A 24,329-nucleotide genomic window follows, 5' to 3' on the forward strand; every position below is an offset into this window, starting at 1 on the left:
CTGTTCTTTCTCTCCTGATGAGTGATATTAATATTCATGTGCTCACTGGCCATTTTTGCATCTTTGGTGAGAGATTTTGGAGTAATTTAATTCTAGATATTAGGATACACGTCCTTCATGGTCAGGAAAAAACTTACTTACAAGCATTTTTCCCATTCTGTGGATTTCATTTTTGTTCTGTTGTTTGTCTCTTGTTCTAGTTTTTCAGTCTTTAAAATAAATATTGAGGGGCTAGAGAGATGGTTCCACAGTTAAGAGAACTAGCTGCTCTTCCAGAAGTCCTGAGTTCAATTCCCAGCAACCACATGGTCGCTCACAACCATCTGTAATGGGATCTGATGCCCTCATCTGCCATGCAACTGTATATGCAGAAAAAGCAGTTATTTACATAAAATAAATAAATTTAAACATAAATAAGTAAAATGTTACATTTATTTATTTTGTATGTGGAGAGTGTAAGTGCCACCTGTGGCAAACAGAGGACAACTTGAATTGGTCTGTCCTTTTAAACGGCAGCTCTGTTAGTGGGTTTGAGGCCAGGAGAGGTTATCAGATCACCTGTATTAGAAGGGGTTGTTAGAGTTACCGTGGTGATGAGCCACATGATGCAAATGCTGGGAGCTGAACCTGGGTCCTCTGGGTGAACAGCAAGCAAGTGCTCTTAACTAATGAGCCATCTCTCTAGTTCCAAGATGTTTTTTGTTGTTGTTGTTTGGTTTTGTGTTCTTTTTGTTTTGTTTTGTTTTGTTTTCTTGCTTTACTTTGTAATTCTGGGGATTGAACCCAGAGCCTTAAACACATCACTCAGGTGCTCCGCCACTAAGCTCCATCACCAAGCTCCATCACTGGCCCTGGCTTTTAGTTTCTTTAGTTTGTTAGTTTCAAGCATCTTTGTACGCTTATTGAGGAATTTTTTTCTGAGAGCTCCTTTAAGCAAACTTAGACAGTCTAACATTTCTGCTACCTGCAATTGTCTGCTGCTTCTGTAGTAAGTTTCAGGTTTTGCTATAATCAGTAACTTTCTCATTTGCTCTGCTGTGACTGATGGGTGACCTTCACCTTGTGCTCCGCTGTGATTGGTGACCTTCACCTTGTGCTCTGCTGTGATTGGTGACCTTCACCTTGTGCTCTGCTGTGATTGGTGACATTCACCTTGTGCTCTGCTGTGATTGGTGACCTTCACCTTGTGCTCTGCTATGATTGGTGACCTTCACCTTGTGCTCTGCTGTGATTTGTGACCTTCACCTTGTGTTCTGCTGTGATTGGTGACCTTCACCTTGTACTCTGCTGTGATTGGTGGCCTTCACCTTGTGCTCTGCTGTGATTGGTGACCTTCACCTTGTGCTCTGCTGTGATTGGTGACCTTCACCTTGTGCTCTGCTATGATTGGTGACCTTCACCTTGTGCTCTGCTGTGATTTGTGACCTTTACCTTGTGCTCTGCTATGATTGGTGACCTTCACTTTGTGCTCTGCTGTGATTGGTGACCTTCACCTTGTGCTCTGCTGTGACTGGTAACCTTCGCATTGTGCTCTGCTGTGACTGGTAACCTTCGCATTGTGCTCTGCTGTGACTGGTGACCACCTCATTGTTCTCTGAGGCTGCATCTGATTTCCATCATCCTTCTGTGCACTGGCCCTCTTTAACACTGACTGCAGATTTAGGTATGATGGTGGAGGCAGAAGCTCAGACTCCCCTTTTTGGATGTCTCACCCCTGTTAGGCCTCATGAGATCTTTACCACTCTCTTTTAATTGGCTCCTACTGGAATTTTTGGGTGCTGGGTTCTTTATTTTCATATTGGGACTACAATAAAGAAGAATAAAGCCCAGTAATCCCCACCCCCACACCAGGTGATTTTTCTTGATGTCTTGTCTCTTTCTGGTTGGCTTTCCTGTGCCCTATGTCCACAGATGTTTGGATTTATTAGAAAGAAAGAGAGAGAGAGAGAGAGAGAGAGAGAGAGAGAGAAAGCAAGCAGGCAAGCAAACTTCTAGTTGTATTTCATAGGAAGAACCAGGGGAGCTTAGGCCTCTCCATCATCTTCCAGGCATTTTTAAAAGTTCATGTCCCTCATAATTATTTCTTATCTAGTAAAACTTTGTACTACTTGGCATGGACTATATCGGTATAAGATAATGAAAGGTATTTTAAAAAGGAAAACAGATGAGTAAGCAGTGGATTGCTTTGCCTATAACATTGCCTTGCTGTCTTCCGCCTAGGTGGGAGCAAACACCATGGATAACCCCTTGTTGAAGTACAGTGCGAAGGATTACTTCTTCAAGGCCGCACTCTGCCACTTCATAGTGGATGAGCTGAACGCAAAGGTGAGAGTGCCCTCCTTTAAGATGACTTTACCCCTGAGGACAGATGCTTTGTCACCCGGGATGCCTTTTCCTTCAGGTGTGAAGAGCTGTGGTGAGGGCTCAGTTGATAAAGCACTGGACTGACCCAAGTTTAGGTGCCCAGCACCCATGTAAAAGCCAGGTATACTGGCTCACATGTGTAAGTCCAGCACTGAGGAGCAGAGCAGAGATAAGCAGATCCCTGAAGCTTGTGACATTGACCTCGGGCTGCCACATACATGTGCCCTAACATGCTTGGGCACACAGTCACATGAACACATACTTATTGCCTGTCTCCTGATACACACAGAGTAAAAGTAATAGTTCTTCCGTAGTGTGTGAGTTTGACTCTTTCAGCAGCTGCAATGCTGTCCTCTTCAGGTTTCCTTCAGTGGTTGATTTAGGTAGATTAGGGAACTAAGACAGTAAAATTAGTGCACTCTCTTGTTCCTTTTACATATGTTTGCTTATTTATTTACTTATTGGGATGAGGATATATTATAGCACCCGTGAGGAAGTTAGCGAACACCTTTTAGGAGTCAGTCTTCTCTTTCTACTATGTCGGATCCAGGGATCAAACTCAAGTCAGGCATGATGGCAAATGCCTTTACCTGTTTAAAACCTCATTGGCCCTGATGGATGGATGGATGGATGGATGGATGGATGGATGGATGGATGGATGGATGGATGGATATATTGGCGGCGGGGGAGGGGGGCTGTTGTTTGTTTGTTTGTTTGAGACAGGGTCTTACTATATAGCCCTGGCTGTCCTGGAACTCATTATGTAGTTCCAGGATAACTTAAACTCAGAGAGATCTGCCTGCCTCTGCCTCCTAAATTCTGGGATTTAAGGTGTAGATTATAACACCCAGCTTCTAAGAACTCATTTAAAAAAACAAAAAGCACAAACAACATACCTCAGAAGTGGAGTTAGAATAGGATGAAGGTCAGAGAAAGCTGCAAAGCAAGAAGACGGCTGGAAAGTAAGATGGGGCCTGAGCACACAACACTGGCCATCAGAGAACCACAGAAAACTACTCTAGAGTCCATCCTACCTCATGGTCTTGGAGGGTGTGAAGGTCTTCTCTACGTAGCGCGCATACATAGATCCTAGAAGTGAATTAGATTTTCTTTTGTTTCTTCTCTCCAGTTGCCCAACTAAAATCTAGAAATTATTTTAGAAATGGTATTATCAATCATAATTGAATACTCAAAATAAATAGATTTCCTCTGTTCTGATGTAGAATTTAACATTATATTTCTTCAACAGTTAAATGAGATGGAAGTAAAATTTTTGAACTGATAGAGCATTAACAACTTGCCTAGCTCACTAAGTTTCAGTGACGGTGACTGGTTCCTTTCCTCCCCTTAGCTTGCTCTTGAGAAATACGAGGAAATGTTTCCAGCATTTACGGACTCCAGAGAATGTAAATTATTGAAGGTAAGTCCTGAAACAACTTTGGAGATAGAAGCCTTTACTGTTGTGATGGGTGGAGCTTTAGTCTGTAATTCTTCCGAGGGGGTGTTGGTTACTGGACTCATTGCTGTAACAAAGAGTCCAGCATTAGGCAATAGAGGAAGTTGCTTTGACTGCAGTTTCATTGGGCCGTCTATTCTGGCACCAGGGGCATGAGGCATCTGGTCACACGGAGTCTACAGTAAGTAAGCAGGAAGAATGGAGTGCTGGGGCCCCTCTTGCTCTTTCCTTCCATTTAATCCAGGACCCAAGAAATTGTGGCTCTTTCTTCTTTAGTTCTTCCTTCTTCTCTTAAATCTGTCTGGAAACACCCAGAGGAGTGATTGAATAGTGACTATAAACTTAGTCAAGTTGACAGTGAAGGCTAGCCATCACTTGGGTATCTTGGACTTGACTTCTTTTTTTCATTGTAGATATTCATATGCTAAGAGAGTTAGGATGTTTAACTCTGTCCTGAAGTATGCAGCCTTGAAATAGCAATACACAGCTACAGCCTTTTCTTGGGTAATTCTTTCTACATATATCCCATTTTATGAGATACTAGGGACATCAGATCATGAGATACTAAGGTGATTCCTGTTTAAAGCATTCCTTCAGAAACAGAACTTTCTAGCCTAAAGTATTTTCTTGATTTTTTTTTTTTAATGCCATCAGAAACTTCTAGAAGCTCATGAGGAACAGAACAGTGAAGCGTACACTGAAGCAGTAAGTTAAACCTTCAGGATGTGTTGCATTTTTAAAGGTTTACATATAAAAATTCCGTTTTGTTTGCATTGTATAAATTCTGAACATTTATTTGAATGTGGTTCAACTTGCTTGTATTTTCCAAAGATCATGTCTTGCATGTTCCACAAATTAGTGAGTGCCATTAAGTATTAGAGCCCCGGCACTTTAGTTTGGAACGTTTGTTTCTCTTGCAGAGGACAAGAATTGGGTTCCTACACCCCACAGCTCACAACCATCTATAACTCGACTTGCAGAGGATCAGTGCCATCTTCTGACATCTAAGAGCACACTCATGACTGCATATACATTCATGTACCTAAAATAAACCAGCCTAATTTTTTTTTAATTTAGTTCCATTAACCACGCAGAAATTCTAGCTATATTGAGCTGGTTCTTGATTTCCTCTGAGACATCCTTGTATTTGTGATTTCTGCTATATGTGTGTTCACATATAAAGAAAATGTAAATGCACAGGCTTATGAGATAAAGGGAAACTGAGGAACTTTGTTTTCTTGTTTTAAAAACAGCCTGGCCCATAAACGTAAGAGGGTTTATAGTTAAAGTATCAAACCTGAGTGATTGGGGTATTTGTGATATAGATTACTTTCTTCACACTTGTTTTCTTTCTTTATTTTTTTTAAGATTTATTTATTTATTTGTATACAGTGTTCTGCCTGAATATATGCCTGCAGGCCAAAAGATCACCAGATCTCATCATGTGAGCCACCATGTGGTTGCTGGGAATTGAACTCAGGACCTCTGGAAGAACAGCCAGTGCTCTTAACCTCTGAGCTATCTCTCCAGCCCTTGGTTTTTTTGTTTTTTGTTTTTTTTTAATCTTTCCGAATCTGGTGTTCAGAGTCAAGCAGATTTATGAGTTGCCTAGAATGAGTTCAACTACAGCCCTAAAGTGACAGTGAAAAGGACTAAGACAGTCCTTTTATCTTCAAAACTGCTTTCACAAATGCCGTTGTCCTTCTTTGCATGTGCTGAAATCCATCAAGGGTCTTCTCCTTCATATTCCCCAACTATTTGATTGCGTTTTTTCCATGAGCAGTAAATAATACTTATACCTTCCTGATTCTTTTGCCATGCCCACTTGTCCTCTGTCACATAGAATTTGTTTTTCCGTTCACAATAGCTTTTCAGGATTTCTGCTATATGTGTGTTCACATATAGAGAAAACTTAAACGCACAGGCTTGTGAGATAAAGGAAAAGAAAAACTGATTTTAGTGAAAGAATTTGTAAATTAGAATGAGTAACTTCCAATCAGAGTCACTGGGTTATTACAGTAATATCTTCAAACAGCTTAGACCACTGTTGTCTTGTATATTTAGTGGTTTTCGGATATAATTTCTGTTCTTCATTTCTTAAACCAGGTGAAGGAGTTTGACTCAATATCACGTTTGGATCAGTGGCTGACCACCATGTTGCTTCGTATCAAGAAGTCCATCCAAGGGGATGGAGAAGGAGATGGAGACCTCAAGTGAAGTGCTGACATCTTTGTGGCATGCAGCTCATTCCTTTTTATTTTGTCTTCGGGCAGAGCCGTCTTTCTGAGATGCCCATATAATGACTTAATTGTGTTGTAAATAAGCCAGCCACACAGTTTATGTATTGTTTTAGCTCACCATGTCTGTGTCATGTGAGAATCGGAGGCTTCTATTCAGTTTGTGGTCATGACAACCAAAGTACATCATGCTTATCCGAGTCCTCATAGTTTTCTGAGAAGTACTGCCAAATCTTTTGCCCGTTCTTTTGATATTTTCAGGGCCCATGGTTAATGTTGCCACATGTTTTGTGTTTTCTTTTTTCTTGAACTCTGGTCCTCAACCCAGGTTTATAGATGCTTTGCGAAGACCCTGTGCGTTGGTATCTGGATGCAACCTTTATACAAGTGACTTAGTTTTTAGGGTGCTTATTAGGAATACGTTTGTAATTCAGTAGAAACTGTTTGGCTTTCTTTTATAGCTACTTTGAAGGTGTTAGTGATGTTTCTTGTTTTGCAAAATATGCTCACATGTGCATGACAAATACTGACAACAGCTAGGATCTGCTGACATCACTTGAAGCTGGCAAGTCCTGGGGTCCTGTTTGTTTGGATGGATGTCACGGTAGATTTCCTTGTTTTTGTTTTAACTTAAATACACACACACACACACACACACACACACGCTCACACAAAACCTGTGAGATGGAAGTTTCCCCTTCTCTAGAGACTGTTTCCACTTTTAGCTGGAGTGGAAATCCCTTCATATTTGCCTTAAACCATCTTTAGCTGGCATCTCCTTTATTCACACATCCATACACTCCTCATATTGTCTTCTGGGCCACAGTCATGCCAAGCTTGAGCAGAGCTGGACAGAAAATTCCAGCTGAATATGTGTGGTGATGTCCATTTGTCGGACATGGTGGTTAAATGTTATCAGTGTAGCATAAGAGTTTATGTTATACCTGGTTAGATAAGAACCTCACCTGTATTTGAAGGTCTGTGATTTATTTCATTTGCGTGTATGAGCTCTGATGTCCTATTTGGTTTACATAAGACGTACGCTCTGTTATTTCAGATGTTGATGCTCCCTGCTACTTTATATGCGCTGATACAGTACTGTAGATATGACTTTGCTCCCTGGGTCTCCTTTGCTGAGAGATTTTTATGCTGGGATGATTTGTGCTTGAAGAGCCTGTGTTACTAGGCCTATCTCATTGTCCTATTGTGCTGCTATCATGTGACAATGAAACTCCTGATTATCCAGGTAAAAATGCACTGGAATGGTGTTTTCATCTTTGGATGACCCTAGACTAGGGTTGGAGGCTTTTACCATGCAGTAGAGTAGTAGCTTTGCCCAGGCCCAGGGCTAAACAAGAAGAGTTGGAGGACTGATGAGAAAGTCAGTTCTTTCAAAAGTGAAACAAAGTAGCAAAAGGGGGCTAGAGAGATGGTTACTCTTCCAGAGGGCCCAAGTTTGATTTCCAGCACCCATGTTGGGTGGCTCAAAACCACCTGTAACCCCAGGAATTCCAGTGCCCTCTTTTGCCTTCCACAAGCATGTGCGTACAGATAAACACATACAGGCAAATGAAATCTACAAATATATGCAAGCAAGATACTCATTTGTAAACTAATAAATCTTTTTATTATTATTTTAAAAAGAAAAAAGGAAATGAAGCAGAAACTGGCCCTATGAGAACAGGTGGTAGGTGTCTGTCAGGCCCCTGTCATGGTGGTAACAGGGTATAAATGCAGGAAGCCGAGAGGCCTTTGCATGTCTGAAAAATAGGGAATGTACCCTAGAATCTGATGAGATCTCCTTTTTTCCTTCAATGCCGTTAGGGGTTTCTGTATGATAGCTGGCTGTACCAAAGGTAAAAGTTGCAATGGAACCTTGTTGATGCTGCTTGACTCCACTAGACTCTCTAAGGTAAAGACAAAAAGTGCGTTACTGGGGCTAGAGAGATGCCTCATTTGCTCTTCCAGAGGACCCAGGGTTAAAGTCCCAGAATTTATGTGGGGGCTCACAGCTGTCTATAACTCCAGCCCTAAGAGATCCACCATCCTCTTTTTGCCTCCACTGGTACCAGGCATGCATGTGATGCACACGCATGCATGCAGACAAAACATGCATACACTTAAAAATTTTAAAACTGTAGAGTATAGGAAAGAGAGTTAATGCTTTGTTCACGGGCAGCCACAGGCAGCCTTGGAAATGAGGTATGGAAATGGCTCTAAGTCAGTTCCAGCAGAGGAGCATCTGAACACTGGAGTTCAGTCTTCTGATGCGACCATTTAAAGTGAGACCCACATGGTATCTTACGGGACACTGTGGTTTACCTTTCATCATGGTTCCCTAACACCTCCATGAAGAAGTGTGGGGTTGTTAAAGTAGTGTTTGTATTACTTTGATGCTTGTAAAGAAACTTACTCACTTATTTGCTTTTACTGAAGTCAAATGCTGGGGCAGGCATCATGAACACTTGTAATCCCGCAGTATCTAGAAGGTTAAGGGAGGAGGATTGCTGTGAGGTTGAGGCCAGCCTGGACTCCCTAGTGAATTCCAGGCCAGCCTGAGTTACAATGTGAGACTCCATCTCAAAAAACCAACCAACCAACCAACCAAAACAAAAAAAAGGACTGAAAGGCTGAGATGAGTCCCTATTGAGTTTATTTTGTCTCAGCACTTGGGAGGCTGAGGCAAGAGGAACATGATTCCAGACTAGGCTAAGTCAGACCATCTTAAAAAAAAATACAAAGAACACCCTTTTGGCAGAAGATAAAAGAATGAGGAACACGTCCAGACAGGAGTATGCAAGCTTACTCCCTTCAAACGTCCCGCAGACACAGGGCAATGCATTCTCTCAAGATGCCTAGGCTTTAGGTTTTCATGGTCTCTAGAATATTGTGAACAAAATGCAATGATTGTTACAGTTCTCATATTTGAGTGCATCTGGAGATAATTCATAGTTATAGCAGTTAATATTTCTTACAGAAAAGCTTTCCTTTTGTGGCAACATTTTTATAGCTTGTGTGAATTCTTTTTTTTTTTTTAATGACATAAAACAGTATTTTTGCACAGTTGTAACCATGTGTGATGGTGTCACTATAACCAAAGTATATGCACCAGTCCTTGTGCATTTATTGTTCCCTCTGGTATTGTGCACTTAAAATGTCCAAATACAAACCTTTGTAACTGTGGAGAATCTGGCAGCAGCACAGCATGCCCGTGACCTGCCTGCTGCAGTGTGAGCTGTGACCAGTAAGCAGGCACTGTAAAGTCCTAAGTTGCTCTTAGGCAAGGGAGTACATTATAAAAACAAATCGTGTAACAATAAATCTATCTTAGCTAAAAGAACGTTTGTTTTATGTGAACTTGTACAGTAAATAAAGTGGAAGTTATCGGTAACCTTTTGGCTGTTTTTTGGCTAGTGAAATTGACTCAGGTCAGAACTCGTTTCTCCCCCTGAAGCTTACAGCACTACTTTTGCTCGGGGCTTTGTGCCATACTCACCTGACGGTTCTGCTGGCAGCGGTTTAGAAGTGAGAGTGGTGTAACATTTAGCAAGTTAAAAGTTGTGACTGGAGGCACGGCTTGGTGATCAAGAGGACTGGCTCCTCTTCTGGAGGACCCTGGTTGATTTCTAGCAGCGCATGGTGGCTCACAGCTGTAATTCCAGGTCCAGGGGAACTGATCCCTCCTTAGGCATCAAGCATGCATGTTGTACACGGACATAGAAACATGCAGTGAAAAGTCCCATGCATATAAAATCTTTAGAAAGTTAAATTATAATCTACACTTCTGATTACATAATCCCCAACTGCAAAAATCTAATGGTTCAAATTCCTGGCCCATTTTTTTTTAACTGCTACAGAAAGCCTTGATAAAACCAAAGGCTATAGAGCTCTCCCGTGTTTGAACTATGTCGTGACATAAAATGGTTTTAATGGCACCAGGTCGCCTCTTCAGTAACCCTTATGGATGCTCTGAGAGTAATATGCTGTCAGAGCACATTTGGGACAAATTCACTAAAGGCAGTCTTGCTTTCTCACAGCATAAAACTATTTAGATTAGAAATATGATATCAAAAGATGGCCTAGTCGGCCATCACTGGAAAGAGAGGCCCATTGGACACGCAAACTTTATATGCCCCAGTACTGGGGAATGCCAGGGCCAAAAAAAATGGGAATGGGTGGGTAGGGAAGTGGGGGGGGGGGGAGGGTGTGGGGGACTTTTGGGATAGCATTGGAAATGTAATTGAGGAAAATATGTAATAAAAAATAGCATTTTGCAAAATTAAAAAAAAAAAGAAATATGTGAGGCACCACAAAGTGGTATTAACTCTAGGGTTTATGTCCCTAAAGCTCACCTTCCTCTATTGGGAAAAGATAAAATGTATATAGCCAAGTGTTCATTGATGCCTGCTGTGACTTTGCATTGCAGAAGGGCGAAGAGCCCTTATGCTATACACGGCCCAGATCAAAACTGACCACTGCTGAGCAGAGGCCATTCTCCTGTGTGTGCCACTGTTGATTTCAGGAATGTAAGTCATCTGTGGTGACTCTATAAATAGAAGACCCTGACTTGAAGTTTTAATGTTCATGTTATTAAACAAATTAGACTAAAAGAATCTATTTCTTTAGATCCTACCCTAAGTTATAATGTAAATAAATTTAGAAGGACTTTTACAAAGCAGACATTATTAGCACATTAAACAATTTTATTTAGAACTTCTAAAGAAACAAATTCAAGACAGTTCTTCCAATAGGTAACAAAATAATCTATTGTTTAAATTCCTTCTCATCAAGATGACTTTATTCCATAACACAGTCCATCAGCTGGGCAGGTTTTCTCTTACCAGATAAAATGGTCATGTGCCAATTACTAGTCTTTTGTCTGTTTTTGTCTGTAAACACAACTAGATTGCCAGGTCATAACCGAATGTGAAATAATCCAGCCCTGAACTTTCAAGAGCAAGTGGGAAACATTACCAGCACCTGGAACACCTTTTGGTGGCCTCACCAGCTCCTGAGGGTAGTACCACAAAGTGATCACTGAGTAAGAACTCTCAGTTTCTATCATTGTGTGATCTATCTTCACCCTGAACATTAGGTGTCTTTCCCTTGGAAACCAGAGTGTTCTCACAGCAAGTTTAGTAAAAGCAGAGAGGAAAGGCAATCAGAAAGCATAAGAATTCCCCCTTTAAGGCCCTCTTAACATTAATGCTTACGGGTCACAGGCGGCACAGGGTCCACACACCCATCCATGGCCCTGCAACCATGGATCAGGGATAGCAAGTACCATAAAATGCATTTTTCATAGGAAATTTGTTAAACAATTACTAAATTCAGCATGAGAAAGCCAAAGGAACATTTGAAACAACATTCCTGGTTCCTTATGATCCACTTGTTAAGGCATAGAAGTTGAGCATAGCAAGGCTTCTGGTCCCCTCTAGATCAAGGGTTCTCAGCCTTCCTAATGCTGTGACCCTTTTATACAGTTCCTCATGGTGTGGTGACTCCCAACCATACAGTTATTTCCATTGCTACTTCATAACTAATTTTGCTACTGTTAAGAATCATAATTAAATATCTCGGATTGTCTGATAGCTTAGGGCAGCCTCTGTGAAAGGTCATTGAGAGCCACTGCTCTAGAGTCTTGCATTCTTCTAGAGAGGTGGATTTGTAGCAGTTACTAGTTTGTGTCATCTTCCCCTGTGAAAATGGGGGTTTTGGGAGCTCTGGACATTATAAAAAAGCCTGGCAAAAGTAGTCAAGATTTGCCAGGCTCACTCACCATGCTGTTTGTGAAAATGTGCCTAGCTAAATGCTCTGACACCTAGGCTTTATTTCTCACACTTTTGTAGAGAGACAACTGTCTGCTGGATTCTTTGGTAGGACAGCTTTGACTTAATCTGATTTAGGGAACAAAATTGAACAGCTCATCCCAAATTGAACGATATGACAGACTCCTTACCTGTCCACATGCTAAGGTACTACACTGAACATGGTCCACCTGCCATTCATCTTTTTGTGCCTAAAAAAAAGGGGGTTGGAGAGAAACGAACGGAATCATCTACTTCAACCCCATTCTGGGGTTCCCAGAATAAATCTTAATTTGCTTTTATCTCAGGAAGAATCAGCTAAAAATAAGTGGCCCCAGTTCTACTTTAATTCTGTAGAAAAATGCCCTAAAGGGACCAGAGTGAAGTAAACTCACATGGAAGCATAAGGCAGGGCGAGACCAGGAGACCACGGACAGCACTTTCCCAAGCTGGGTCAATGCTGTGTACTCTATGATTAAGACAAGCAGTGGTTTAGACATCAAGAGAATCAAGCATTAGTGTGATTGACATGTACGGCTACACCAGGGTTAAATGAGCTATGCTAACTGCCATGTTTGCTGATGAAATGTAACTGAGATCATGCAGATCAGAATGTTAACAGGAAAGCTTCAAGTGTGATACAGACGTGCAAGGTCATGGAAGTCTGGAGAAATCTGCAAGGCCAGGCTTGCCTACATTTTTGCACAGACAACTTTTTCCTCAGCCCCTGGCATCACCTGAAATACAGCAATTACACAGACTGCTTGGCACACAACTCCCAAGTTCTCACTCCATATTGGTCAACGAGGGAAGGTGTGCAGGCATGGAAACTGTCTGTGGGGTGAGCTCACCAAGGGCACTGATGGCAGTGGTAAGCAGAGTGTCCTGAGACACCACTGCTTTGCAAGCAGCGTCTCTAGAACTGTTCTCCTGCACAGCAGGCACATTGCCTTGGACTTCCAGTAAGTTGTTGAAATGGCTATTTTCACCAAAAGATAGTAATCTATCTGAAAGTTTGGGTGATGCATATTCCTCATCGGGTTGTTCTGTCTTATGCCCTTCATCATTCTTGGGTGAGCCATCTACAATGACAAGGAAAGACTTCCACGGCGTATTCTTATCATGTATCTACAAATAAAACAAAATAAGAGTCACTGCACGTGTAGCTACGTTTCCCAATTTACAGATATTTACTAATGATGCATGCAAATTTTAAAACAATAGGCTCTCTTTAGGGCCAGACACTGGCACACAACCACTAAAAAAAACCCATAACCCTAGCACATGGAAGGCAGAGATGGAAGGTCATAAGTCCAAGGTCAGCCTGGAAAACAGAGCTGGGCTGTTTATCAATCAAAAGGTTAATATTAAAAAATAAACAAAAGATCTCCCTGACTTTTAAATCTGTGCACTAATTACCAAGTATCTGCCCTGTTCAGCAGCTACTGCTTGCAAGTGTTTAGCATAGGCTTGGCCATAGGGGTCCTTCACCTTATTGGCTAGATGTCACTTCAGGACACCCAAAGAGAGAACCTGCTACCACCTCTGACCCTGTGGACTGACCAGAAGGGCTTTGTTTTCAAGCAGGCTACCCATCACTTACTGAGGTGTGCCTCCGGAGAGTAGACTTGTCAGTAAAAGTCCGTCCACATGCATTGCACATGTATGGCTTCTCCCCAGTGTGGATGCGATGGTGGCGCTGGAGGGCATTTACCTGGGTGAACTGCTTCCCACACTGGTCACAACAATAAGGCCGCTCTCCTGAACAAAGAAAGAAGGACACTACTCAATGGCATCTTCAGTCTCCTTTTAACTCTGGATACACATCTGTACACCCTGGCTAGTCTGCAGACTCAGCACAAGGGAAGTTACATCACCATGACTCAGGGACTACCTGGCAGAGGCGCCAGTTTACTATACTGTAATCCCAAGAGCTTAGAACTGTACCAGAAATAGGTCAGTTCTGTGTGTGCAGCTGACATTACATTGATGAAATACAAACCTACTATCCGCTGTAATGGACTGCCCTAAATCAAAATGCTTCAGTGTGTGCACATATGTACACTAACATTCTTTAACCCTGTACAATTAATGAGAGATGTGGATCATACAAGCATCCATACTCAAGCTGTCAGGCCACAGGAAGCTATGTGCCCTTTCAATAAACCCCATGCTGCAAACACTGTCCCCTACTTGCATATTAAAATGTTCTCACTTTCACTTTATCAGAACCAGAAACGGCCTACAAGGCAGCTCAGGAAGTAAAGGCACCTACCACCAAGTCTGATGATCTGAGTTTAATCTCCAGGACCCACATGGGGAGAGGCAAGAACCAACTCCCACAGGTTGTCTCTGGCCTCCATACACATCTGGGCACTTAAATCACCCATACCCATACACAGAATAAACGTAATTCATTAAAATATATGTAATTGGCCTGGCAGTAGTGGGGTATGCCTTTAACTCCAGTTCTCGAGCAGCAGGGGTGGGTGGATCCTTAAGATCAAGGACATTCTGGTCTACAGAGTAAGTTCCAGGACAGCCAGGGCTACATAAACCCTGTCTCAAAAAACAAACAAACAAATAAAAACTATAAATAAAGGAAGTAAGCCAGAGAAAGAAGGAAGGAAGGAAGGAAGGAAGGAAGGAAGGAAGGAAGGAAGGAAGGAAGGAAGGAAGGAAGGAAGGGAAGGAAGGGAAGGAAGGAAAGGAAGGAAAAGAAGGAAAGGAAGGAAAGGAAGGAAGGAAGGAAGGAAGGAAGGAAGGAAGGAAGGAAGGAAGGAAGGAAGCAAGCGGGCGGGCGGGCGGGCAGGCAAGCACACCAGGTTAGATTAGATTAATAGATAGATAGATAGATAGATAGATAGATAGATAGATAGATAGATAGATAGATAGACAGATGGATGCATACATACATAAAGGAAGCAGACAAGTAACCCTAGCACTTGAGGGGAACAGAGAGGAGACTCAGGAATTAAAGATCATCCTGGGCCGGGCGGTGGTGGTACACGCCTTTGATCCCAGCTCTTGGGAGGCAGAGGCAGGCGAATTTCTGAGTTTGAGGACACCCTGGTCTACAGACTGAGTTCCAGGACAGCCAGGGATACGCAGAGAAACCCTGTCTCGAAAACAAATAAACAAACCAAAACAAACAAAAAAATCATCCTGGGCTACATAGGAACTTCAAGGGCTATAAGAAAATCTATCTCAAAAAAGAAAACATAAAAATCGGGTTCCACAAATTAATGTAGTGGTACAGCATTCAGACAACATGTTCAAGTTTAATCAAAGGTCCCAGATTGGGTAAAGAGGGTTAAAAATACTACTATAACAAAGTTTGGCCAGTTTTCACTCATGAAGCTTCTGATTCAGAAGGAATGAATTTGAAATGTGCTTCCCAAGTTCATGTTCTTAATGCTCAAGCTGCTCACTATTTTGAAGGCTGTGCTGTGGGATCTTTATGGAACTGGCTACTTCCTGATGGCTTGGAAGTAGGATAAGATCATACCACTGCTCGTTCCTGCTAGCCTTCTCTGGTTTAGCATAATGCGAGGAACCTTCCTAAGTTCCTGCTGCCATGAATCTGGCCATGCTTTCTCTACCCTGAGAAAATCAACCCTGGAAAGCCCTGAGCCACTATATTATGGCCACACCAAAGCAACATTCTTCAAGTGCCTTTCTAATAAATCTAACCGTTGTGAAGTGTTTTCCTTGCCAGGCTGAACTTTCCCCTGGTACTATGCGACCATACCCGTGTGGACTTTAATATGCTGGTACAGGGAATTGCGCTGAGCAAAGGTCCGCAAGCACACTTCACATTTAAAGGGCTTCGATCCAGTGTGGATTCTGTTATGATGCTTTAAGTACTCCTTAGAAGCAAAACTCTTGCCACATGTCTCACACATGAAAGGCCTTTCACCTACAGAAACAGTTAAGACAAAAATACCAACAGATGCATTAAAACAACCAGATGAGGAAGAGCTAGTCTTCTCTTTAGACCTTGGCAAGCAGCAGCTAATACTTTCTAATGAAACATCAAACATTCTTCTCTTGCTACTTGCTAAAAGTGGGACGGACTATCCTGGGAAATGAAAACAGCATTCCACTGGACAAGAATCAATAGTTACTGTTCAGCCAGCTAAGATTAAGAAATTCAGTTACTGCGAATAAGAAAACTTTACAACTTTGGGGGTCTGTTGGATTATTCTCCAACAACCATTTCTATAAAAGTCCCTCTGCTAAAATGAGGGGAAGTTCACAATGGATTATCAAGTAGCTTCTAGGCTTGTGACACCAGTCGACTTGACTAGACTGCATGGCAATTTCAATGCCTCACTGTTTGTTGTTTTAAGTTCTTATGCCATCAGCTGGTGTGCCCCCAATTTTACAAACATTAAAACATTGGCTTCCATAAAGTTTTAATACATTAATAATCATATACCAACTCCAAATCTATGGGGTGACACTGCCTCCCCCACAGCTTCCGATTGGAGTTTTGCATTCCAGTAACAAATGGTCCACACCTCCTTTGTCTGGACTGTGCTTGACCTGAGGCCTGGGTGAGGGGATATAGTACAAAGTGATAGACCAGGCTCTTTGTCCTACACACTTTACATCAACATTTCCAACCACAGGAGCGCAATGCTGAACCAGAATAAAACAACTTTCCCACTCACGGTAAACTATCACAAAGATTTTTAGAGATAGAGTTAATATCTTATCTAAATATGATTATTTATCAGGTAAGTATTTGCTCCTGGCTTCTGTCCAGGTTTTCAACAGTTGGCACTGTGACCATTCATAAGCTTTCATGAAAGCACAGATGTGCCCATGCAATTCAAGAGTCCTTCCTCTGAAGAGCCATATCTTGAGCTGGGGCAGGGATTTCCAGCCTATGAAAATACTTCCTTGGGGTTTGCCCATCATGTTGCTCCTAATTCTGTTATTAAACATAGCAAGAAGAGAGCGATTGCACAGCTTTTCTCAGATATCAGATAATTCTTTAGGACAGACTCCTGAAAATGGACTTCAGGGTACAACTCTTAAATACCTTAGACATCAAAGACCTGTGGGCTCCATCTTAGTGCCTAGTGACACAGACCAGGCACAGCAGCACTGCAGGCAGCAGGCATACCTGTAAGCCTGACTCGATGGAAAAGCTGAAGCCCAGCTGTAACCTGCAATGCTGTGGTGGATGCCAACTTCTAACTAAGCAACTGCAGTTCTCTTCTCTAGCTAGGAAAGACAGTCAATCACAAGAGTGTGGGTATTTACCTGTGTGGCACCTTTTATGATAAATCAGCATGTGGTTCTGAGTGAATCTTGCACCACATTCATCACAGACAAAAGGTCTTTCCCCTGTATGAACTCTGAAAGTACAACATTCAGATGGTAACTCAGGGTATATGTCAAAGGTCACTTTGCAATACAATTTCCAAATTCCTCTGTACTATGCAAAAACCATTTCCTCCAAGGGTGCTGAGAAAAATGACTAATGGAACAGATCAGAAGTTCACCATATACCAAGCAATGGTGACACATGCCTTTAATCCCAGCACTTGGGAGACAGGCAGACATGAAATCTCTAATTTTGAGGCCAGCCAGGTCTACAGAGCAAGTTCCAGAATGGCCAGGGCTATATAGAAAAAACCCTGTCTCAGGGGCGAGGGTTTATTGTACATCCCAACAGACATGAAGTTTCTGTGCAAGACCCAAGGATTGATATCTGTACTCAGTTCCATGTACCAGAGTGGAACTTCCCACTTGAGAGCTCCTACATCTCTCCTGGGCCTTATTTGTGCCGTGAGGCACTGGAAGGCAGAGTATCACTTAATATTTGAAAAGCTTCCTCATTGAAATAACCTTAGGAATTACTGTTGACAAAGTACCATGTGACCAAATATTTTACTGTCATTTCCTAACATGAACACTCAGTCTAAAGAGAAAAATCTGCTCTTATGTTGCTGGGACCCACACAGGAGCATTTCAGTTTCACAACCAGCATGATGTAGCAATCAGCCATGATCTACTGAGTGCTTCCTACACAAGTACTTTGAACTCAGGCAAACTGAAAGATGACAACCACCATGCTCTCGGCCCCCCCCCCCCCCGCCCCACGGTTTTAGAGGGCAAAGGTAGAATACAGTAGAAAATTTAACTGCTTGTCTGGAATGAGAACATAAAACACTAAGAACTACAGTGTGGCACATGCCTTTGATGCCAACACTTGAGAGGCAAAGACATGACCATCTCTGAAAATTTAAAGCAAGCATAAATGATACTGCTAAATTCCAGACCAACAAAGGACTACAAAGCGAGACACTGTCTAAAACAGTGGTTCTCGACCTTCCTAATGCTGCAACCCTTTAAAACATTCATGTTGTGGTGAGCCCCAACCATAGCATTATTTTTGTTGCTACTTCATAACTGTACTTTTGCTAACTTTTATGAATTGTAATGTAAATATCTGATAATCATGATATCTGATATGTGACCCCTATGAAAGGGTTCTTCAACCTCAAAGGGGTTACAACTCACAGGTTGAGAACCCCTGGTCTAAAACAATGACAAAGAAAAAACTATAAGGAAATTTAAATATAAGAACTCACTATCCAAGCCATGTGGTGGTAGTGCATGCCTTTAATCCTAGCACTTAGGAGGCAGAGGCAGGCGGATTTCTGAGTTCAAGGCCAGCATGGTCTACAGAGTGAGTTCCAGGACAGCCAGGGCTACACAGAGAAACCCTGTCTCGAGAAAAAAAAAAAAAAAGTTAGAAAGTGTGGTCTGATTCTTAGATCTTAATTCTTAGATCAACCATTGAATGGCACTTTCCAAGCCCTGAGAACTAAAAGACCACTGGGGAAGTGTCCTACAGCACTATATATCATTTCATGGAACTTCAATAGAACTGAGTGAAGAAAAAGCCCAGCTTTTGCTTAAGTACAGAGTGCCTGGAGACCTCAGGCCACCAGGAGGCATACAGCACCCAGAATTCTGGATGGCTCTCCTGTGTCCTGGCCTTATGCGTGGGTGGAGGGGGCCAAAGGTTCTCTGAGAAGTTGAAGAGCCACTTCCCTTACTTCCTCCTCCAAAGAGGGTTAAAAATTGCCTCAATTTCCCAAGTCCTGGATGGCACCAGTGGAGAAATGAAGATATACAGAGACAGACATGTTGGTTCAAGTCCTTAAAACCATCTCCAACTGCCCAGAGCATGTTAGCACTTGGAAACCCACATCCCTGCATGCAGGCCAGCCCTGCTCCACATAGCAACATTCCCAGGTAGCCGCACCTCAGGTGGGTCTTAAGCGCTGAGGGCTGTGAGAACTTGGCATCACACTTGGTACAGCCATAGGGCTTGTCGCCTGTGTGTGTGCGCTCGTGCAGCCGCAGAGCAGTCTTGGAGCTCAGGCCTTTGCCACACTGGCCACAGCGGTGCCGCTCGCCACCGCCCTCATGCACCTGCAGCACATGCCGCTTCACATCTTTCTTGCGCTTGAACTTCTTGGCACACATTTCACACGGGAAGTGGCGCTCGCTGCTGTGCACGTGGCGCTGGTGGCTCTTCAGGTTGCAGCGGTTGGCAAAGGTCTGGCCGCAAGTGTCACATCGGTACACCACTTCGGTGGCCACACCATGGTGGTACCGGATATGTTTCAGGAAACTCTTCTCGTACAGGAAGGCCTTGTCACAGACTGTGCACTGGAAGTTACTCTTCTTCTTCTCCTCCTCCTCCCCATCCTTTCCTTCTTCCTCGTCCTTCTCCCCCTCCACTTTCTGCAGGCTTTCCTCCAGTTCTACACTAGCAGGGCAAGCCTCACTTTTGGAAGCTGCCTCGGTCTCCATCCTCTCAATGTCTGGGCTTTGGTCCTGAGGACACTTGTCATTCTCTGCGGCTTCCTCAGCACTTTTCTGCTGTTCTCGGAGCCTTCTTGTATATTTCTTTTTAGGGATTTCCACAAACACCTTTTTTCCAGCCAGCCTCCCACTTGCTCTTCTGATTTTAGGGAAGGGAGGCTTAGCCACATCTTTCTTCTTGTCCAGTTTCTCCTTACACTTCTTGGATGGCGTTTCTGGTGAGAGCCCATTGCCCAGTCTCTCTATTGGGTAGTCGGAGGAATCTACAAGGCCATTAGAGTGAGCATCCTCCCCTGGTACACTTGCTTTGGAGCTGGGGGTCACACTCACCTGGGGGCCACTGCTGGCCTCCACCTCCTGAGACTCAGAGAAATTCTGCAATTCCAAAAGGACAGACTCCAGCATCTGCTTCTTTAGCTGCAAGCATGTTTCAGACAGGTCCAAACACTTTAGCTTCTCAGCCACTTCTAGCATCTGCTGCACACGGTCTTCTTCTACCCGCACCTTCGCAGTATAGACAAACTCCAGAAACGAAGCAAAGTCAACAGCCTGAACTTCATTCAAGTAAACATTAGTCCTGGTTCCGTCTGTACTCTTCTCGTTTAGGAACACCTCCTTAAAAAACTTGCTGGTGGCCGCCAGCACTGCTTTATGGGCCATGAAGTCTTCACGGACACCCTGGCTCTCTATGCTAACGGTGACATCACACAGGTGGCCCAGAAGGCGGAGCTCATGCATCTCATGCAGAAGGTTGAATGGTGAAGATTTGGATTCCAGCAAAACTGTGCCACTTTCCATCTTCCTTCTAAAAGCAGCTTTGAAAACAAAATCAAGAATCAATTAGCTCACGAATGAAGACTAAAGAAAGGGCTTGAAATTATGAGAGTTACATTGGTTCTTAAGAATATAAACAGTAACTAGCATACTCAAATTTTCTCATTGAAAGATTCAAATCACTGCTGGATATGGCGGCATGTATCTATAACCAACACTGCCAGGTAGGATCCCAGCATTTAGAAGGTAGAGACAGGAAGACAGGAGTTCAAAACCAATCTTGGCCAACTTTGAGGCCAGCTGGAACTATATGAGACCCTATCTCAAAACAACAACAACCAATACTCAAAGAAAGGGTGGAAGAGTTGGTTCAGCAGCTAAGAAAAGCACACGCTGTTCTTGCAGAAAACCCAAGTTTAATCCCAGCACCCATACTGGGTGACTCACAACTGCCTCTAACTCCAGTTTTAGGGGATCTGACTTCTCAGACACCTGCATTCACTTGCACAGACCCTAACAAAGAAATGTGCACATTATTAAAAACAAAATGAATCTTAAAAAAAAAAAAAAAAAACATATAGAACACAGAGTCCAATCACACTTCACTTCTTATCAGTTTCGAAAGTCCCAGAAAGGCTTTCATGAGAAATAATCTCATGAAAACAATACTGGCAAGCCTTCCCCAGAGATGAGCACAAATGATTAGTTCACCTTTAGTGAAACTCATTAAGGCAGTAATTTGCTTATCAAGGTTATTTTCTAATCTACTCAAAGACATAATCCAAAGTATAGGAAAATTTACATCTAGTTTTTTTTTTTTGAGCAAGAAATTGTTATTTGATAATCACTTTTACCACTGAAAACAGCACTTCCTAGAAAAATAGCTTAAAACCCATCCTCATTTGCAATGTCCTTAAACACCAGGTAAACTGAGCTGCTCTCCTGAAATAATTCAAGTTTCAGAGCGTTTACAAACAGCAACCTTGAGCAAGTGAGAAGCTTCTCTGAACGTTCACTTCTTCCTCTTGAAGACCCAGCCATTCTGAGTCTTTATGGAACACAACATAGCAAACACTTCCAACTTGTCTGACCTTTCCTGGTTCATGGTGGGCTTCCTACACACCTGTAAAGGACATCTCATCTTACGGGTGACAAGCCAGTAAGATTAGCTGGCTGATGGGCATCTTGAACCTGAGCCTCATGCCCCTGTCTTGGTTCAACTATAGTTTGTCAACACTCCCCTCAACCCCAGCTTCACCAAATGAAAGGTTATTCCCCTGCAGTTACCATATCCCCCAAGATTCCTGTCCTGGATTCCAAAATGCTAGCCTAACTTCCTGTCTTCTGCTTTGTGGACTCTTCTCAGAGTCCTCTGTCCCTGAATCTAATTTCCTTTTCCAGGCTTACATGGGTCTCCAAGTCTCCACCCTCCAGAGCATTCCTAGATCTCCTTCACCAGACCCTAGACATCACCTTGGATTCCATATGTTTACCAGGATCTGCCATTGCCTCTCCATTTCATTCAAGAGACCACTACCCAAAATCTCCAGTCTCAAACACAGAAAAGACTCCTAGAGAGTGCAATTGTAAATTTGGCACCTGTGGAATGTCATGTTGACTAAAGGGGACTCTACAGGGAACACTACCTACTTACAGGAGGAAGCTTAAATAAAGGAAATACTGGTATGAGAGTGACAAGAGGCAAGTACTCATGGGCCAATGCTCTTCAGAATCCCCGGCCCCAGCCTGAAGACTAAAGCTTGAAGACCCCTCTTGGCCCGATGCCCATATGGCCAGCCTGATTTCCTAACACCTCGCCCTGGTCCCTCAAGGGAAATCAAAGTTCTTCCAGGAGATCTGGCAGCGACTTCATCATCAGCCAAGAAGGCCCTGAGCAGATTTCCCTGTTTACCTCCCCTGGGGGCAGACACTGGTCATAGCGAGTGGCTATTTGAGGTCTAGTGACAGCTGTGTTCCACTGTAACTCATTGGCATTCGGCCGTCTCAGGGTGGGCCTAGCCTCCTCACCAAGGTCGCCTAGTAGTCCCGGGGTCGGGACTCCCAGGCCAGGCCTCCAGGAGACGGTGTTCTCCGCAGCCTGCCCACCCTAGAGGGATCCTGGCTCTCAGGCAGGGAATAAAGGTCGGTGTCTGTGGCCTCTCTGACTGCACCACTTCTGACCCCACCTTGGCTACCCCGAGTCCCGGACCTCCGATGATCTTCCAAAGCTGCAGGGAGAATGAACTCTGGCGGCAAGGTCCAGCCCTTCCTCCGGCCTCCAGAGACCAGCCTGCCTGGTCATTTCGGCCTGTCCCGCCGCATCCCTGTACTTCCCGTCCTGTGCCTACATCCCCCACAGCCCGCCGCTCCAAGGGACAGAAGACAGAGGACAGCCTAGAAGACGAACCAGTCGGCAGCACGCTCACCTCTTAGCCAGTGCCTCCACGGACCCGTACCCTGGCCCAGGCCAGCAGGGACAGCGGACCGCAGGGTCCGCGGATTGGTCGCTACGAGCGCGCCCCGCCCCCTAGTGGGCCCCGCCCCCCGTAGGCTAGGAAGGCGCTGCGCGCGCACCTCCAGCTGCAAAGGCGGTTCCGGCCGTTGGGTTACGTCATCTTACGTGAGTTTGAGCAGGGCCCCTAGCTAGCAGATCCCGGATTTACCACCAGCGTCTATCCAAGGCCGCGCTTGCGCTGAACACCGCAGTGGTCGGGGGCGGAGCTATTTGACAAGGTTGGGACAAACTCCAGCTGCGCAGCTATCCTTTGGTCAGCAGGTTGCTGGAAGCAGGATTTTTCTAGCCCTCCCGGGTGCCTCGGTGGGCCAAGTCTTGGCGTAGGGCACCGCCGAGGTGGGATAGGAAGGCTGGCGTAGCTTTGTATTCCTTGAATCATTCCACTTTAAATCCCACTCATGATCTTAATTAAAACCTGGCCATTAGAAAATCCTGCCTGACACTTCCAGTTCCCGGTAAATGTTGATCATGCTTCCACCTACTGCTAAAGCTTTATGAAGTCGCCCCTCTACTGCCACCAGCCAGCTAGACCTCTTCTTGCTGAGAGAATAGAATGTCTCTGTTCACTTCTTTCGTTGAACATTTAGTTTAGTGAAACTTTGCTTTTTCCTCCCTTTAAAATATATCTAATCCTCTAGAAAACTAACTGGCCTCTGTCTTAATACAGACCGTGTCTTTCTCTAGGGTGGAAGCCGGCTATTTCAAGTAGAAATGCCCGCGAGATTGATAGCTCCTTCAACTTCCCAAATGCCTTGTTCTTTTAACTAGCTCCTGCTGCAAAGAGGCGATCTAGCCCACTGAATTAAGCCAATTACCTGAAATAAAAGTTCTTACAAGGTGAAGTTAGTTTAAACTATGACTTCAATAGATATTGATGATTATATCTTGGAATACACTTTAATTGTGTGTGTGTGATAAGCCATAAGCTGTTTTGCTACACAGAAGAATGAAATCTCGATTTACAACCCAGTTTGGAATATAAGTAAAACCATTTTGTGTGATTTGAAATAATGTAATGCTTGCAAGATGTGTTAAGGAGCCAACCACATGGTGACTCGCATGAGCCAAGCAGGCTTCGATATGCTGATGAACCAACCCTGAGATGGGAGTCCCTTAATCTTTATAATAGCATGGCATTATAGGGAATGCTTGTGTGAATAAACTGAGCATATTCAAAAGGTAAATCTATGTGTACGAAAAATGAGACAAGTATTTAAACTCCAGCTCAACAGGTTGAGACCTCTTTATTGGACCAGCAAGGGGCCCCGACATTTCTGTGGGATGAAAGTTGAGTGCATTTAGTGGGACTGGTGGAAAGGTAT

The 24,329-nt window shown here is 43.5% G+C and overlaps 2 protein-coding genes across 5 annotated transcripts in view; one reads left to right on the forward strand and one right to left on the reverse strand.

Annotated features, from left to right (window-relative positions):
• Positions 1 to 9,466, forward strand: part of Napb (NSF attachment protein beta) — a 41,017-nt gene extending 31,551 nt beyond the window's left edge. Inside the window, exons 8-11 of one of the 2 annotated variants that reach the window (XM_021155984.3) lie at positions 2,221 to 2,325; positions 3,716 to 3,784; positions 4,475 to 4,525; positions 5,927 to 9,465. In XM_021155984.3, coding sequence (XP_021011643.1) covers positions 2,221 to 2,325; positions 3,716 to 3,784; positions 4,475 to 4,525; positions 5,927 to 6,037 — 336 coding nt within the window. In that variant the 3' untranslated portion in view covers positions 6,038 to 9,465. Of the gene's footprint in view, positions 1 to 2,220; positions 2,326 to 3,715; positions 3,785 to 4,474; positions 4,526 to 5,926 lie in introns of both variants that reach the window. The other variant, XM_029473963.2, reaches the window with a different exon arrangement.
• Positions 9,467 to 10,824: 1,358 nt separating this feature from the next.
• Gzf1 (GDNF inducible zinc finger protein 1) lies at positions 10,825 to 23,002 on the reverse strand. Of its 3 annotated transcripts, none has more exons than XM_021155981.2 (6): positions 22,919 to 23,002; positions 19,153 to 20,533; positions 17,139 to 17,233; positions 15,616 to 15,783; positions 13,468 to 13,625; positions 10,825 to 12,992 (listed from the first exon to the last, which is right to left on the reverse strand). In XM_021155981.2, the coding sequence occupies exons 2-6, from the start codon at positions 20,514 to 20,516 to the stop codon at positions 12,651 to 12,653; spliced, it is 2,127 nt and encodes a 708-aa protein (XP_021011640.1). In that variant the 5' UTR covers positions 20,517 to 20,533; positions 22,919 to 23,002; the 3' UTR covers positions 10,825 to 12,650. The 3 variants fall into 3 exon arrangements, with proteins under 3 accessions (XP_021011640.1, XP_029330100.1, XP_029330099.1); XM_029474240.2 differs by lacking the exon at positions 22,919 to 23,002 and adding an exon at positions 22,702 to 22,908; XM_029474239.2 differs by lacking the exon at positions 22,919 to 23,002 and adding an exon at positions 22,679 to 22,770.
• Between the last annotated feature and the right edge of the window lie 1,327 nt (positions 23,003 to 24,329).

Source organism: Mus caroli, unplaced genomic scaffold (genome assembly GCF_978045245.1).
Source record: "Mus caroli unplaced genomic scaffold, Mus_caroli_1 scaffold_2, whole genome shotgun sequence".
Classification (NCBI taxonomy): Eukaryota; Metazoa; Chordata; class Mammalia; order Rodentia; family Muridae; genus Mus; species Mus caroli.